Below are 17,348 nucleotides of genomic sequence, written 5' to 3' on the forward strand. Positions count from 1 at the left end.
TGATTTGTCAGGTGGAGTTACACCTGAGCTAATGAAGGATTTCGATGCAATGTGCGAATTCTTGGATTGATCATTCTTATGCATGTGGGGGCAGCGGGTTGATGATTACTTGACAAGAAGTCAAAAGTATATTTAAAGTTTTTGGGTGAAATTCACGATCAGAATGTTTTGAGTATCTTTTTAGCATGTTTTGGTGGTGTCCCTAGTCAGGGACTAGGGGTAGGTTCGACGAATGGATGATCATCAGTTTGAGGGTCAGGTTTCAGAGAAACAGACTGATGGATTCCGGTTTGAGGAATTATAGTGGCAAGGATGGTTTGTGGTTGTAGTGTTGAGAGTTCCCGGTTTGTGCGGATTTCTCTGGAAGTTGGGTCATACAGTTAGGGAGAGAAATAAATTGTTGTGTTTGAGCATTTCAAGTTATTAGGTTGCTTGTTGGTAGTTGGGGGTTTCCAAGTGGTCTCTCGAGTGTTATTTATAAGATACCTTGACTCCGAAATGGTTAGAGGGATTTTATGGAAAATGTTGGTGAAGTTTAAGAAATCGTAACCTAGACGGATTTCGAGGACGAGATCTAATTTATGTGGGAAAGAATTATAACATCCTGTTTCTTGCCATTTCCGAGCCATGGACTAGAACTTGATTGTGTAAGGTTTTATGCCTTAATGAGGCAAGGTTTAGTCCTTGTGGAAGGAGGTAATGTTGTTTAAGAGATTTAACCCTTGAATTGTGTTTTGGGTCGAAGGGTAGAAAGGAAAAAGTCATAGGCCGTGTTCTTTCATGAAATATGGATTTTTTTTTCGAGAAGTTTTTAGTCCAAGATATTAAGATAATATTGTAGAGATCTTCAATACCTTTCCGTAGATATAAAGAACGTCGAAAACGGAGTCGGAACGAAGAAGTTACGACCGTTTGAAGTTAGGACGATTTTTGGGTCAGCCGCGTACGCTGAGCGTAAATTGAGTACGTTGGGCGTACGCGATCAGTACTCAAACCCTATTTTCGTGGTTTGATCCCTATTTAAGCTCCTTAAATTCCCTAAACCCATTCTATTATCAGCCTCCACCTCTCTAACACCCTCTCTTGAAACCCTAACCCTAAATTGAGCCTTGTGAGAAAAAGAATGTGTTTTGAAGTACTTTGTAGTGTTCTTGATGCACCTTAGAGAAAAAGGAACTCATTCATGAAGTGTTGGTTGCATTGGAGCATGTAGATCTAGACTTTTTTCACCTTGATCTTTCTCTTGGAGGTATAAAGTTTGAATCTTGATGATGAAATTGTTAGATCTGGCTAGTTTTGAGTGTTATGAGCTTTTGGTCACTTTAAGTGCATAAAGTTTAGATCTTGAAGATTTGTGACCTTGTTATGGATAAAGTTGGAAACTTTTCCATCTAAACATCACTTTGATTTAGATCTGAAGGTTAGAGACTTGGACTTAATGGATTAAGTTGATAAAGATGCACTTTTGGGTCCCTTTGAGACTTAAAGACTAGATCTTGTTTGTTAGGACCATTCTAGTGGATAAAGTTGGAAACTTTTTCCATTATGGATCTATTATGTACCATAAAAATGTGATCCTAGCCCTTCCATCCCTTCCATACAAGAGTTATGATGTCTTATTGGGTTAAGCACTTAGGGTTTTGGTCGTTAAGCACTTTATAGCCATGCAATGTCATAAAGTTGGAAACTTTATGACTTAGGATATCATTTTGGGCTTGGATTTGAGTTTTGGATGTAAAGGCTTAATGGAATTAGCTTTTAATGAAGTTTTAGGACTGGTCTGCGTATGATGGGCGTACCTGGTGGTACGTTGCCCGTACATGGTCATCACCCCACTTTTGGGTCAACATCAGAGTACGTTGGGCGTACTCTCTTGGTATGCTGGGCGTACTCCACTAGGAAGAAATATTGAATTTAACTTTAACTAGGGTTGACCCAGTTTGACTTAAGGGTATTTTGGGTATTTTGAGCTATAGTTAAGCCTTGGTCTCTGTTTGTTGAATAGGTGACCTGTAGAGCCGGTATTCGGAGCAATGTATTTTTCAGTTATTCGTCAGACTGTGAGGTGAGTTTTTCCTCACTATACTTTCGGGTCAAAGGCACCAAGGCCGGCCCATTAGATTGATATCCCGGTTTATCGTATGTTGTATGTTATAATGATTTGTTAGATCTGTATCCTAGTTTAAAGGATGTTGCTATGCGGTAGTGATGTATATCTGCCTATTTGTCTGTTGGCTAATTATATGTTTATCTGTTATGTATAGGTTGACATATTTTGGAGTTGTGGTTAAGGCTTTACTGTTTTGTGCTTGAGCCAATAGATCGGGGGCATTCCAACCCGATGATTGATTGGGCCCGAGGGTATTCCATCCCGAGGATGACTGGACTCGTTGTATATTGGCATTCCAACCCAATGGTTAATTGGGCCCGAGGGTATTACATCTCGATGATGATTGGACCCGTTGTATATTGACATTCCAACCCGATGGTTGATTGGGCCCGAGGGTATTCCATCCCGAGGATGACTGGACTTGTTGTATATTGGCATTCCAACCCGATGGTTTATTAGGCCCGAGGGTATTCCAATCCCCGATGGTTGATTGGACCCGATATGCTTGTTTGCATATGTTATATGTTTGTGTGGTGGAACTTTGGGGGAAACTCACTAAGCTTTGTGCTTACAATTTTAGTTTATAGTTTCAGATACTTCAGAGGATCGTGGGAAAGCAAATGCATGATTGTGCACAACTTCCTGTTTTTATGAATTTGGGTCTTGGGAAAACTCTGATTTTGAAATAATGTTTTGGAAATTATAACTCTTTTGTAAACAATGATGTTAAATGGTTGATTCTGTAAATTTTAAATTTCTTGATATTTTCGGAATGTTACACTAATCCGTTGGAAATCGTCACTAGTCCGCCGACAATCCATCACGAAGTTTGATTATTGTGAAATTAATGTAAATTCGTCGTTTATCGTGACAAAAACTTCATTCAGAAACGAGCTTTTTCTAGTACTGCAACCCTCTAAAAATTTTATACAACCCGTGATTTTTCTTTTTGGATCCACTACTGAATCTACATCAATGTTTTCCTACAAAAAAATCAAATCAAGAAGATTAATACGTTCAAAAATATTAATATAACCGGAAGAAGAATTGTTTTGAATTGTTTCTTAGCTAGAAAATAAACACACACAACTTTTGTCTGCATCACTTCAGTTTTGTGAACAAAAAAACAAATATATCAAGAATTGAATGGACTTTTCCCGTATTTCGACCGGAAAATCTAACAGAGACATTACTGCGGAGGGTTCCCTTATCGGGGATCCCTGGGGAAGAGGATCAAGTTGGCCCTTGCGAACAGCTTGATGCACTATCTCCCCAGTTCAGGAAGTTCTCTTGCGGGATAGGCTAATCCGAACTATATATATATATATATATATATATATATATATATATATATATATATATATATATATATATATATATTTCGCTTACCTGTTGAAGATGAAAACGAGGCGGAAGCAATGACATTGGCTGAGGAAGGAAACGACAAAGGAGCAACAAGCTGGAGGAGGGTGCTCCTTCGATGGAGGCGTACACGTTTGCATTCCTTCCTCCTCGTGATTTGAAAATCGATATGGCATTATCGCAAAGGGAAAATGGAAATGATGGGATATAACATTCCAAGGACTGAGTTAGGTTAGCCCTTTAATGACCGAGTCAGGTGTTTTTTCTACCCAAATCAAACACATTAATCGGATTGAGTCAAAAGTTTTCGTCTACCGGTTAGAAAGGAATCAAACAGACCCTAACATTTAAAAGAACATTCTTTTAGCATATTCGTTAATTTTAACCCTTTAATATATTAAATGGAGACTTTAATATTAATAATTTTTCATTTCATAAAAAAATGAAAAATTAAATATCTTTTTATTTATTTTTCTTATCCATTCTCCTATCATCTTTAGATGATGAAAAATGTAATAGAAGTTTATCAATTTTATTAAATATGACAAATGTCATAATCTTAAATATGTAGAAAAATAATAGATGAAAAAATAAGAGGATATTTGATTTCTCAAAATGAAAAATTAAAAGAAAATTATCATAGTCTCGTAACTGATCAATTCATAAAAAAAAAATGATCAACTTATCGAAGTGGCTTCATCTCATCAGTTCGTTAAAAAGTTTAAAGTGTTCTCATAGCTTTTTTTGCATTAACCTATTGAGACATGTTATATAATAAGTCAAAAAAAAAAAAAACACTCCTTTGTTCAGCTGGACCCTATTAATTAGGTGCAATAAAAAAATATTACTAAGTTAATTCATATCAAATCATGTAAATAAAATGAAACACACCTATTTAATGAATCACATGGTTACCAAAAGAAAATGTATATAAGCAACTATGGACCCATGATATCAATATCGTACTATCATTTGACATAAATTCAAACTATTTGAAAAATAAGTGCACAAATGCGTTTGTAATAAAAAATGATATTTACACAGCTTAGGTTACTACTTTTGACATTTTTTATCTTCAAAATTGTCTAACGATAGTTGTGAAACTATTAAGTTTTCTCTTTTGTTCTTATTTTGTACCAGCTGTATTGTGGCCCAGCCTTGGTTTTTCTTGTTAATGTTAAATAATAATAATAATAATAATAATAATAATAATAATAATAATAATATTAATAATAATAATAATAATAATAATAATCGGTCAACCCATAGGGGAAAAAAAGTCAACCGTCAATTGTTTGGATGTAATGAAGTTCGTTATGAAATCACGCTTAAGATACCAACACCCAAATAAATTGAGGGTCCAAATCCACGCACAATTTCTGAAATTTACAGACTTTGAAATCGTTCCCGATCAAAATTTTTAATTAATCCATCCCATCACCTCTCTCCCTCTTTCTGTATATACATGCATGTATAGGTGTCAATTCATATCATCACCTGCGATTTCGTTTTGTTTTTTGTGTAGCGATAGGCGAAGAGAAAATTAGTGTCTACGCATTATAGATTTATGAAATTGTGATGATGAGAAGATGTCGAGCACTGAAGATTCAGAAGATTATTCATATGGCGGACGTCGATTTCAAAGGGTGAAGCAGAGGCTAAAAGATCGATCCAGGGTACGTATGTATTGTCAATTTCTTCGTATTGAATCGATTTGATACATTTATTCATTTGTCTGTTAGAGAGTCGCCCAAACAAAAGAAAAAACAAAGGAGATATTGTCCAAACAAGCTGTGAAGATCGCCAAACATGCTGAAGAACATGAAAGCTTCATCACCAAGGTACACATAGAAATACATAAAGCCATACACAGATGTATATATGTATGTATAGAATAAGCATGATTAACAATTACAAATTTAGCATTCATTATTAACATTGCATGGTAGAATTGTTTGAATAAATTGCTTTCTTTTTTCTGGTTTTGTAGGTAACTCATTTTTTGGGTGTCTTCGCATATGGGGCATTTTGTTTCATATTGGGTGCAAGTGAGTAAAATACGTTTTGGGATGATTTTTCTTTCTTTCTTTTCTTTGTATTAATTGATGTCTAGAAATTGGCATGAATGATGTTTAGTTTTATTTAGTGTTTGTTAATCTCTTGTTTTTGTTGTCTTAGGGCCCCAAGATGTTCGATATATATACATTTTGTTCTACATCACCTTCGTTCCTCTTCGATGGATTTACTATCGGTATAAAAAATGGCACTATTATCTTTTGGTACGATCATTTATATCACTCGTTCACTATATCTATTTATTTTATTGGTGTAAGAAGAAATAAAGATGTGATAGACCGACTGTTATATATGCCAAAACATAATATGCAGGATTTCTGCTACTATGCCAATACCCTGTGTTTGATCATGCTTTTGTTCTTTCCTCGAAATCAAAAGCTTTTCATGGTTACCTTCTCATTTGCAGAGGCAAGCGCATTCTCTCATGCATATTTATATATTTACGTATCTACAATAAGCAAATTTAACCCATAGTTAAAATGCATTATTAATAGATCACTACTGAGTTGACTCACAATTTACGTTTGATACTCTTATGTAGGGACCTCTAGCATGGGCGTTGATCATTTGGCGTTGTAGCTTGGTTTTTAGTTCAGTTGACAAAATTGTAAGCGTCCTTATACATCTTTTACCAGGTGAGTTTGATTAAATTTGTTTAAAATTAGGGTTTTAAAGTTTTGATATTTTTCTCAAGCAACCATTTTTTTTCGTCGATCGTTTTGGGTTGTATATGTGTAGGTGTGGTTTTCTTTACGCTATGCTGGTGGGACCCGGAATTCTTTGAAGCCATGTATCCAGAGGGACATGCACATGCACGAGGAGTTTCATGGCGTAGCGTAGAAAGCCAATCGTTCCTGTGTACATGGCTATTCACAGTTCCTTTGTTTGCGTATGGCATTTGGCAGCTTCTTTATTTTCTTATAGTAAATGTCCTTCGTCGACAGCGCCTCTTAAAGGATCCTGAAGTCATGACTTCCTACAGGTTAATGTCTTATTATGGCTAGACATATATTGTCCTTTCTACCCTTTCTTATAAACGGTTTTTTATTTTTATTTTTATTTTTTTGGAGAGAGAATATATGGCAGTGTATTGTATGCAATAAGTGAAGAGGAAATGAAATTGAGTATTACGGAGAACAAAAAAAAAATAAGAAGAAAAAAACCATCTTTTTGTTTGTCACTTAGGACTGACATGAATGGGCCGGGCTTATTTTCATTACATGCGGACGAGTGCTTATTACAATTATAATTTTTTTTTTAATAATCTTCATAACAATAATTTTAAAAAGCAAAATCATAATTTTTTTTTGTTCTTTTTCAGAAATAACTTAAAACGTTTATTTCTAACATAGTCCTACTAAAGGATGCCATGGTAGTTAGTTTTGTTTCGTCTTTAGTTTTGAAAAAAAAAAATCATTTTAAATCGATGAATTAATAAACTTTTTTGATTATTTACAATACATAGAGTATATATCTCAAACAACAATATTTTATATGGAATATTTCTATCAATATAGCTTTATTTGATTGAAGATTATCTTTATAAAATAAATTTACGAATTTAATTTTCTAGTTTACATAACTAACATGTTTGATGATGTACAGGGGGCTATCAAATAAGGCACGTAAAGCAAACAACGTATGGTGGAGATTAAGCGGGTGTCTTGGAGACCAAAATCGCATGCTTATGTACATTCTGCTTCAAGCCATTTTCACAGTAGCAACAATGGCGCTTACAGTTCCCATATTCCTGTCATATGAATTACACCTTATTTTCCAGATACTCAAAGCTTCTGCAGCTGTATGGAATGGAGGTCAATTCTTATTGGAGGTCATGCCACGTCAAGTGGTTCTCAAGGAGAAGAAAAAGCTAGAGGTGGCAGCGCCAGTACAAGGAAACTGACATGCACCCACATCAGCATGCCACGTCAGCTTGTCTCTAGGTGATTTACATTTTACACAAGTCATCTGCCATGTCACACGGCATCCCATGATTTAGTTATCTTCCCCTTACTTATTCCAAAGTGTATATTATCCATATTTATTGGTGAATACATGCTTAATGAAATCCTCATAATCAAAATAATTACTTACATTTTTAATTCGGTAATTGAAACGGTATGTTGAGTAGCCTGTCTTTGTTTTAGTTTTCTCGCAATGTTATTAATTACTAATCAAATTAATTTTCATAAGATACCAATAAAATCAAACGACATAATAAATATAAAGCAACACTCAAACATAACATCCTCTAAGGTCTTTATGTACACCAATGCAAGCATGGAACTTGAGTCTTTTTTTGTTTATTGTTATTGGATTTTTTTGTTGCTTTGCATGTGTTTGGATTTATCACTCACAAATCAAAAGCCAAAAAGAAAAGAAATTTCAGGGGCCAAAAATACTAGTTTTTGGATTAATTTGAGCTCATAACACATCAACATGCTTACATGCCGTTATATTGTTGCATTCATTCTCGTATTTTAGTTTTAGTTGTTGTGCACACATGTACATGGTACCCATATTTGCACATTTAAACATGAAGATATTTATGAAGAATTTTGGAGCTTATTCTCTTACTCTCATTGAGGACTCACTTAGGTTGAATTTCTCCATGCATGATACGTACTTTGTGTAAACTTTTGTGAATTCCATGATTAGCATGGAGTGGTGTAGTTTAGTGTTATTCGATGAGGTATTCTTACGATTATATGTTGGATTTGATGTGTTGGTGAATTTTCTACATTCTTTTCTTATGAACTCCGAAAATTAAGGTTTATTTTCTTGGATTGCTTGACTTGTTGTTTACACCATCTAAACAATTGCTAAATGTTTGAGGAAATAGAAGCATGAAATTGAATGCTTAGCAGTTCAACTTCAGTTTCGGTTGATTGTAATTATCATTTGATACAAACTTACATTTGAGTTTAAAATTTATTAATAATTTTTGAAATTTAGGGAAGAAATATGCATTTCGTTGAATGTTAAGTGCATGTTTATTTGTTGGTGCTTAACTGAAATTGATTTTAATGCAATTATTTGAATACGAGTAACGTCATGCATTACTTTGTTAAAATCATTACTGTAAATTTTTGTACATCATACAATGAAACTTGTATGTTATGTAGTACCAAGAAAGAAACATCTAAAGCCTACTAACATAATGCCATCAAGATTTTAAACACAAAGAAATAAGCACCAGATAAGCATATTTATCAAGAAAATTTTAAACGCATTACAATTGTTGTTGATTTTTACTAATTAACAACGAGTATAAACAAAAATTACCGATGTATAATGGATCGCTTGCTCAGAAATATGAATTCATGCCGATTTTCTCTTCAGAACTGCTTTGCTTCTCAAGCAAGCAGATCACTTCCTCTAAGAATCGTAAATCCAATCAAACCTTACCAATCAACTCCGACACACACTTCTTCACTTTTTCGTCACCGCTACCAGCTTTAGCTTTTACCACGACTAGAGCATCTCTAAACGCTACGACGATTCATTCTCGAAGCTTCTAAACATTCCGCCATTTCTCGTTCTACGCATTTTTCTCTCTCGATTAATTCTTCATTGGATACACCACCGACAATCAGAGATTTCCACTATGATGGGGCGTACTTGCTGGACGCGCTGACAGAACAACCGTTCCGAACACCAGCCTGGCATTGGTGTATGATATTCGACTCACACACGATTTGTATGCGGATGCCCAAGATTGAGGGTCTTTGAAACCGAGGACGACGGAATCGTCTGTTCAGGCTCTTCAGATGAGAGGTATTTGGGGTCGAAGGTAATTAGGGTTTCTGCCGGTGAGTCGTCTTGAACTCTTGATTTATGGACATTCTTCGCTTATCGGCCTCAGGAGTCTGTAGTTTGCCTGAAAACGTGAATATGTCAAGGATAATTACTCATTAAATTTTCCAAGGAAAATTCTATTCGTATCCTCCTCTACTTATCCTTTATGATTTTTATATTATAAATTAGTATTATAATCTTTAAAGACAAAATTGCAAAAATGGTAACTGTCGTATTCACTTTTTTTGGGTTTTAATTGAATCTTTAATTTTTTTTTTTGAATTAGTGGTCCTTTTGAGCTGATTTCGTTGAAGATTTGATCCTCAATAAACTAAAATGACTGTAATGCCCTTCTGATTTATTTTTTATGTTTTTTTTTCTATTTAATTTATATAATAAAGAAATTAATTAATTAATTTGGGCCCTCTCTCTCTCTCTCTCTCTCTCTCTCTCTAAAAAAAACCCACGTATCTTCTTCTCCCCACCTCACCTATAACTCAAAGCCATTAAAAATAAGATTAGCAAAAAGGATAATATGAAAGTAATGAAATTGGCGGTGCGTTGAGATTTATCAAAAGGAAAGAGAAATGTTTTGGGACTCGATTCGGTTTTTTTATTGATAGAGCTAAAGGGGGAGATGGAGGATCCGTGTGATCTGCAGGTGACGAATGAAAGTACAGAGGGTTGTTGATGAATGATTTTAGAAGGAGGCGGTGAGAGGGGATGTAAGTCCAAGACATCAGAGAGGGTCGTTGATTTGGACTTGGAAGACGAGAAAGATACGAGAGAAGTGGATAGAAGACAATAAAAAAAAACATCACTCCTCCATTACTAGCAGGTGCTTTATCTTCATCCAGTGGCAACCTCTGCGGTGAGATCTTAAAAGGTATTCTGGTGATATGCTCCGATTGATTCAAGGGTAAAAGGATAAATTGAGATGCACCTGTTATGTGTTCAAGAACTGATCATAAACCTAAATCAAAAATCAAAGTTGCAGGTGGTTGAGGAAGATGATGATGGGCCACGAAAAGAACCAAACCCACCAGAGCATTGTGAAACCGGAGCCGAAGCCTTGTGAAGGGTTATTCAACAGGAGAATTTCTCAACGGAGATAACTGAGAGCATTTCGCCTGAGGATTTACATCCGACTGTTAAGATCTCTATTGATAGTATGAGGTCGAGTTATGGAGGAATTAGAACAACAAGTTTCTTTTGAAGGAACAGGCGTTGTTGTAATTGGATTGCTGGAAATACCATTTAGCTCATATTTAGTTTATGTTTATGTGTTTCTGATTGAGTTATGATCGATGTTTATGTAGGGATTTAAAAAAGTGGATCCGGATCGATGGGAAGAAGAACAAGTGAAGAGGAGTGTGTTTTTGATTAGAGAGAGAGAGGCCCCTCTTTTTTTAATAATTAAAATAACTATTAAATTTAAAAAAAAAATTCAAAGAAAAATGAAAAATAAATACCCTAAGGGTATTATGGTCATTTCATTATTTGGAGGGACCAAAGACACAACGAAATTAGCTCAAAACGACCACCAATCCAAAAAAGTGGTGGTTTGGACTAAAACCCCAAAAAAATACATACCACAAGGACCATTTTTGCAATTTTGTCATCTTTAAATAACTATATGAACTAGTAAAAAAACCCACCCGCACTAAGCTGCAGGTTGGAATGAAATTTTCACAAAGTGTTAGAACAAATTTTCCATTCGAATCAACATCAATATAAGAAAAGAATTAGGGTTAGATACAAAAAATAGCAATGACATATTTTTTTGATGTACAATGCTTTAAGAAGAAAAAAATAAACGTATAATGTTATAATATAAATGAATGAAAGTAGGATGCTACAATACTGAAATAAATGAAAGTACATAGCCATTTCTAGTTATTAGCTAAATAAATTCCTAATGCTCTGATTTAGACTTTTCCAATAGTTTTTTTTTTTTTTTTTGTGAAGCACACTTCCGACCAAGTTCTGCAAGTTGCAAACATATGACTGGTTAATTTTGATAATAATTGTGTAGCTGAAGTGTCCCTATCGATTGAATTGCCCATCGTACACATCTATCAAAAAATTTATGTTAAGTTTACCTCCTGCAAATATGAAAAACTATAATTGTAGTATCTCAAATATAAAATTGAAATAAACTTTAACTATATAACAAAGTTTGTTTTTAAGGGGGAGTGGGAAGGATTAATATGTAAGGAAGAATTTTTAGGGAAACTCCTTTTTTTTTTTTTTTTTTTTTTTTTGTGTTTCTGTGGATGCGATTATAACAAGTAAGCAAATAAACACAACATTCTTTATATTGTTTTCTTGACTTTTTTGTGACTTACATGTAAGAGATATCAATATACTTTCATTACAACATCTTACTTTGAAGATACATCTTTTTCCAAGTGAATATATTTTAAATGATAGTACATTGCTATTTATAAGGCTAAATGCAACATTAAGCAATGTACTTCCACTTGTTTTTATAGTAGTCTACTTTCATTATATTTATTTTTTACATTTTATCACATGAATCTTATGTAGGGTTCTTATTTTGGTTGTAAAATTCAAAATGTATCTACGTGGCACATGTGCTAATTAAAGTTGTGTAAAACATTAAGAGAGAGAGAGCTTTTGTTGGCTATGTTTTTCAAAAAGTGATCATTATGCACGATGTTAAAGGCTGAAAATAATAAGGGTAAATGGTTTTAGAACCTGGAAAAAACAATCTTTTGGCCATTATGCATTCTTTTTTCAGCATGAACTTCAAGCAGTCTAAGCACCTGTTTAATCATCTTCCCTTTATGCCGTTGGCATCTATCTCTCCCGCTTATCGGTTCTCCTATTAAATTAAATGTAATTTTCCAAAAGTTACAAAAATAAAAAATTTAATTAGATATTATAAAAAGAAAATATTTAATTAAATTAAAAGAGTCTCTGCATTCATGAGAAACATGTGGCATTTGTCAGATCATTCTTGGACCAATTTGCCTAGTCATCACCCTCATTCCAAAACCTTGACATCCAAAACACATTGATGAAGCGCCACCTTAAGAACCTTTCATGATATATTCGATTGAATGGTTAATTAATGTAATAAATATAAATAAATAAACAAATAAATCACAAAATGAGCAAAATGGGTGGTCCTAATTAACAAATTGACCATAATTTTTACCTTTTAATAAAATGGCTACTATTAACCAATGAGTCAATTGTAAAATTACAATAACCGAGAAAATGCTACAATAAAAGAAAAATATAATATAAGTGCAAGATATAGTTTGTCATTTTTATGATCATCCTTTAGAATAATCTATACCAAGTGAAAAAAAATTAGCATTGTGAGTAAAATAATTCATAGCTTATAACTATTTGAATATAATTTGGATGAATTTCAATTTGTCTGACTTATTTATTTTTAAGCTGATAGTTTTTAAATTACTCATTTGAGTTGTTAATGATAAAATATCACCCAAGTTGACCAATATTTAGGTAGTCACGTCTTTTACTACTTGGTGTTGGTGATCTTCAATTTTGTCATATAAGAAGTTGTGTTTATAAATTAGAAGACAAAATATATAAATTTACTGACTAACCCAGACACCATACCTGATACAAAAGCTAACAACCAGAATATCATGAAATAAGTTATCAAATGTTATGACCCCGTCACGGAGATAAGTCCAAATGACTTTGATACATCACAACACCGGGAAGATGAAACCATATTAGCAACAACAGCCGCCACTATTTGATCTAACTCCTACATCAGGCATAAAAGAATGCACCAAAATAAAATAATTTATAATTCTTACAAATATAGAGATGGAATAAGTTACAATACCACATTTATTAACCAATTATGTTGAACGAAATCCAAATTTCGGACCTATTATAACATAAAGAACGGTTAGAATCGGATCTTAAGAAGAAAACCCTTGAAACTAAACATACATTTAACTGCATAACAAAATAGAACCTTACCAAAAACCAATCCAGATTTTTCCCCATTTTGAAAGCCTTCACTTTTTGAGTTGAATCCTTATACCCCTCACCTGGAACCAACTCATGCATAGGTGCCTTTAACATTTACGTTGACCTAGAATTTGACCTTATTTTCATGTTCTTATTTGTAGAATCCCCTCTTATGTTTCCAACTCTTCAAGTATGTATCATTTGAAAAATTCAAAGTTAAACCTGATTTCTGGTTCAACGTAAACCCACAAAAAGAACCACAAAATCAAAAATTGGGGCTCACAATGAGTAGCGCCCCCCCCCCCCCCCCCCCCCCCCCAAGACACACACACACACCCAAAAAGAACGATCAAATCGTTAATAAAACTTGCAAGAATGAAACAAAAATCAAGAAAAGGGAAAAGAAGAATACCACATGTGGAGCAAACTTCATCAGATGGATTTTGAACCATAACCATCGGATTGCTCCATTTATGTCATGCTCCTCACCTAAAAACCCACAGCAAAATAAAGCAAATAATCGAGATGAAATAATGAAATATTAAAATCGATTCACACAAAAGTCAAGCAGGTGGCTATTTGGTAATTACCTTCGGTAATGAATCCATGCAGAGCAGGACGACAGCAAGAAGCAGAGTTGGTTAAGCGTAGCTAGAAAACCAACCATCCCTGGTGTAGGTATCGATAAAGCTAGAGTTTGGCGGGAGGTGGAATAGGCCGACGAAAACCGATTGACCTGGTTTCTTGTGACCAACGGTGAGACAAAAAGAAAAACGGAGAAGATATGTAACAACCCAAAAACCAAATAAAACTTTACATTTTCAAAAAGGAAACTACATCCATAAATTGTTTCCAAAACCATTACACCTTACACATGTTCAATTATCAGAATAACAATATCAGTAAATGCGGAAAATAGTGGAGAGTAAATGTTGCGCCATCAAGTCGGGTCCTTCCCCTTAGTACCAGAAGTACCTGAAATCACAATTCAAACCGTAAGCAAAAGCTTAGTGATTTCCCAAAAATATCACATAACATATAATCAAAAAATACTACGTTACATACATATGATTGTCATGGGCTACCCCCATGGTCTTTCCCCTGGAATGCCATGGGTTACCCATGTGGTCTAATATGCAAGTGTTATGGGCTACCCCCATGGTCTTCCATGTCATGAGCTACCCCCATGGTCTTTCATACAAGTTCTATAGGCTACCTCCGAGGTCTTCAGACAAGTAAACACATAGACAACTATCATTGCCTTCGACCCATTGGTACAGTGAGAGACTCACCTCGAACTAATGAACCACACTGAAAGATCTATGGTTATTGGTGTGACAATTTCCTAAGCTATCAATACCAAATAACGTCCCATAAATAATTGGTTTTCAAATCCATAACTAACAGTCCATAGTAAGGTAAAAATACCATTTTACCCCTTACCTAGTTTGGTCCAAGACCAACGCCCAAACCTACAATCCAAAGGCCCATTTACCAAAATAATCATACAAGGTCCAAACATGGCCTAATTTGGAAAATTGGGCCCAAATCCATTCCATGGGCCTTAATCCAAGGTCCAATAATATTTTCAGCCGAAAACACTAGAATTCAGATGGCTCAACTAAGCCCTAACATCAACGCCCAAAAGAATGGCCGAAACCGAAGATCCCAATTCTGAAACCCAACTGACTGAGTGCGTGGGGCGTACTGAGCTGTACGTTAAGCGTACACATGTGACATCCCCAAAATCACGGCCATAAAAGACCGGTTTAATTTATGCTTTTAAAATAATTTCAGAGTAAATCCATTGATTAAAAGAGTTGCAGAATTCGTTCCCAAACAAAATATGATAAAATAATATTTATCAAAGAATTTCGTAAAGAAATGTATTTTCATTAGATAATCAAAAACTCGGGATGTCATATTTCGATACAGACACAAAAGCATAAACGACATATTATAAGCCTTACAATCGTTATATACAACTACAGGCCTATAAACAAAACAACTTGATGATTCATCCATCTTATGCCCTCGCGCCACTACCTGTAATACAATTAAGACTGAGTGGGTCGGGCTTGGGAGCCTGGTGAGCATATAGGGTTTTTAACCCACAATAAATAATTATATTTAATTTCACCAACCAACAATAACCCGATTACCCATTCCCGTTATCCTCACTTTACGTCCCTAAAACAACATCTATTACCAGGGACCTAATCTAGGATTTTCATCGGGATGGACACTACTGCTAAGGGGTTTCCTCAGCAATGAATGTCCTAAGGCAACCATGAGGGGGATAGAGTACACTGGTGAACACATCATTCACAACACCTATAGGTTATGAACCTACCAGCGTTCCACTGGACTGTCTAGAAAGAGTTTGTGGTCGTCATCCATACTCCGCTAGATGACTAGATCAACAACAACATCGAGGTCTCTCATCAGTTTATCACACGACAAGTATCTACCCAAGTTCTACCCAACATTTTGTAGATAACAATATACATATGCATACATATGCAACTTAAAAACTGATAAGATATTCATTTAATACTCATTCCAAATATACAGATTCATTCCAAGTAACAGATAATATATATATATATATATATATATATATATATATATATATATATATATATATATATATATATATATACACCTAGCACGTATTCACTAGGAGATACTTTATATCTATGTGTTAGAAGAAAAGGAATATACACTCACTTTATCAGAAGATGATCGGACAACACTATGGCTCTAAGAGTAGTATTTCTTCGGTGAAACAGGGAGATCTTAACAAAAACCGGGCTTCTCGCGGATAGAATTTCGGCTCGGAAACTCTACTTCTCGGGATCTTCAGGGCTTCGGGACTCGCTTCGGGTCTCGGGATGATACTGGGGCTTGGGGGTATAATTTGCACGTAGATCAATGAAAAAATGGTGAGAGAGAAGAGATTTGGCAACCACAAACGGCTTCCCTATGCGATCTATTTATAGGGCTGAAGTCGGTCTCGAATGCAGGGCGTTCCCCGAACGCAGCGCGTAGGTGCGGGGTTCCGATCCTATCCCTTATCTGCTGAGTCAGCATCAACGTGGCCAATCTGGAGCCAAGTAACCAACGCGATGTGTTCCCCAATTGAACGCGGGGCGTTCCCTCCTCGTTATGTGTGCCTCAAACTTTAGAAATTCATAACTTTTACATACGATCTCCGTTTTCGACGTTCTTTATATCCACGCGTAGGTGAGATTATGCTCTACAACTTTTGTTTAGACTCTGTCGACTAGTTTTGACTTTTATTTTTATTATATTATTTTTAGTACGTTGGGACAGGAAAACTCTGTTAGAAATTCATAACTTCTTCATCTGACGCCTGTTTTCTTCTGTCTCTCTTCCTTTGGACTACTATCGACGACATATTCGATTCTCGTTTGGATTGTTTCGGCTAGAAATCCCTCGATCTCGAATCCGAACTTCGGGCTACATATCGCTAAGTTGAAACTTAGAAAAATCATAACTTCTTCATACGAAGTCAGATTTAGACGTTCTCTTTATGCATGCTCTTGGTTTAACGTATTCTACTACTTTCGTTTAGATCACTAAGGCTAGATATCACTTTATCTTAAATTTTATTTAACGTCATACAGTATCATGCCGGTTCGGTCGCGAAACTTCGACAGGTCATAACTTCTTCGTTATAACTTGGATTTCGGCATTCTTTATATATTCGGAACCCTAGTTACGACCACTATGTCTTCATGTATCAATATAGGTCTTATCTAACATTTTATTTTATCGCTTATTTTTATACTTAATTCATTTAAGCACACAATTAAGCATAAAACGCATAATACTCAAATAATACATTCTTATTATTTCAAAATGGGTTACAAAGGTTAACCTAGACTATTGTATCATCATTAATGTCTGGCCCAGAAACACGAGTGTAACACCCCTTAAATTCGAGCCAATTTAAAACTTTTAATTCGTTGGAACCATTCAATTATTACAATCT

The 17,348-nt window shown here is 34.9% G+C and overlaps 1 protein-coding gene and 1 long non-coding RNA gene across 4 annotated transcripts; one reads left to right on the forward strand and one right to left on the reverse strand.

Moving 5' to 3' along the window:
• Nucleotides 1-4,837: 4,837 nt before the first annotated feature.
• On the forward strand, nt 4,838-7,662 carry LOC111919916 (glycerophosphocholine acyltransferase 1). Its single transcript, XM_023915468.2, has 8 exons — nt 4,838-5,148; nt 5,215-5,313; nt 5,463-5,520; nt 5,651-5,751; nt 5,861-5,956; nt 6,090-6,183; nt 6,287-6,530; nt 7,154-7,662. The coding sequence occupies exons 1-8, from the start codon at nt 5,062-5,064 to the stop codon at nt 7,449-7,451; spliced, it is 1,077 nt and encodes a 358-aa protein (XP_023771236.1). The 5' UTR covers nt 4,838-5,061; the 3' UTR covers nt 7,452-7,662.
• Nucleotides 7,663-11,159: 3,497 nt separating this feature from the next.
• LOC111919941 (uncharacterized) lies at nt 11,160-14,151 on the reverse strand. 3 transcript variants are annotated; one of them, XR_008225850.1, is made up of 7 exons: nt 13,921-14,151; nt 13,340-13,819; nt 13,200-13,244; nt 12,965-13,118; nt 12,531-12,595; nt 12,068-12,410; nt 11,160-11,451 (listed from the first exon to the last, which is right to left on the reverse strand). It is a non-coding gene; the product is annotated as an uncharacterized LOC111919941 (long non-coding RNA). The 3 variants fall into 3 exon arrangements; XR_008225848.1 differs by having other exon boundaries at nt 12,965-13,244; XR_008225849.1 differs by lacking the exon at nt 12,531-12,595 and having other exon boundaries at nt 12,965-13,244; nt 13,921-14,149.
• Nucleotides 14,152-17,348: the final 3,197 nt, after the last annotated feature.

Source organism: Lactuca sativa, chromosome 8 (genome assembly GCF_002870075.4).
Source record: "Lactuca sativa cultivar Salinas chromosome 8, Lsat_Salinas_v11, whole genome shotgun sequence".
NCBI lineage: Eukaryota > Viridiplantae > Streptophyta > Magnoliopsida > Asterales > Asteraceae > Lactuca > Lactuca sativa.

Bases quoted from the DNA above. Each gene is read 5' to 3' on its own strand.
- LOC111919916 (XM_023915468.2), top strand. From the start codon at position 5,062: ATGTCGAGCACTGAAGATTCAGAAGATTATTCATATGGCGGACGTCGA. The intron at 5,521-5,650 runs GTGAGTAAAATA...TTGTTGTCTTAG, and splicing joins TTGTTTCATATTGGGTGCAA to GGCCCCAAGATGTTCGATAT. The intron at 6,184-6,286 runs GTGAGTTTGATT...GTATATGTGTAG, and splicing joins CCTTATACATCTTTTACCAG to GTGTGGTTTTCTTTACGCTA.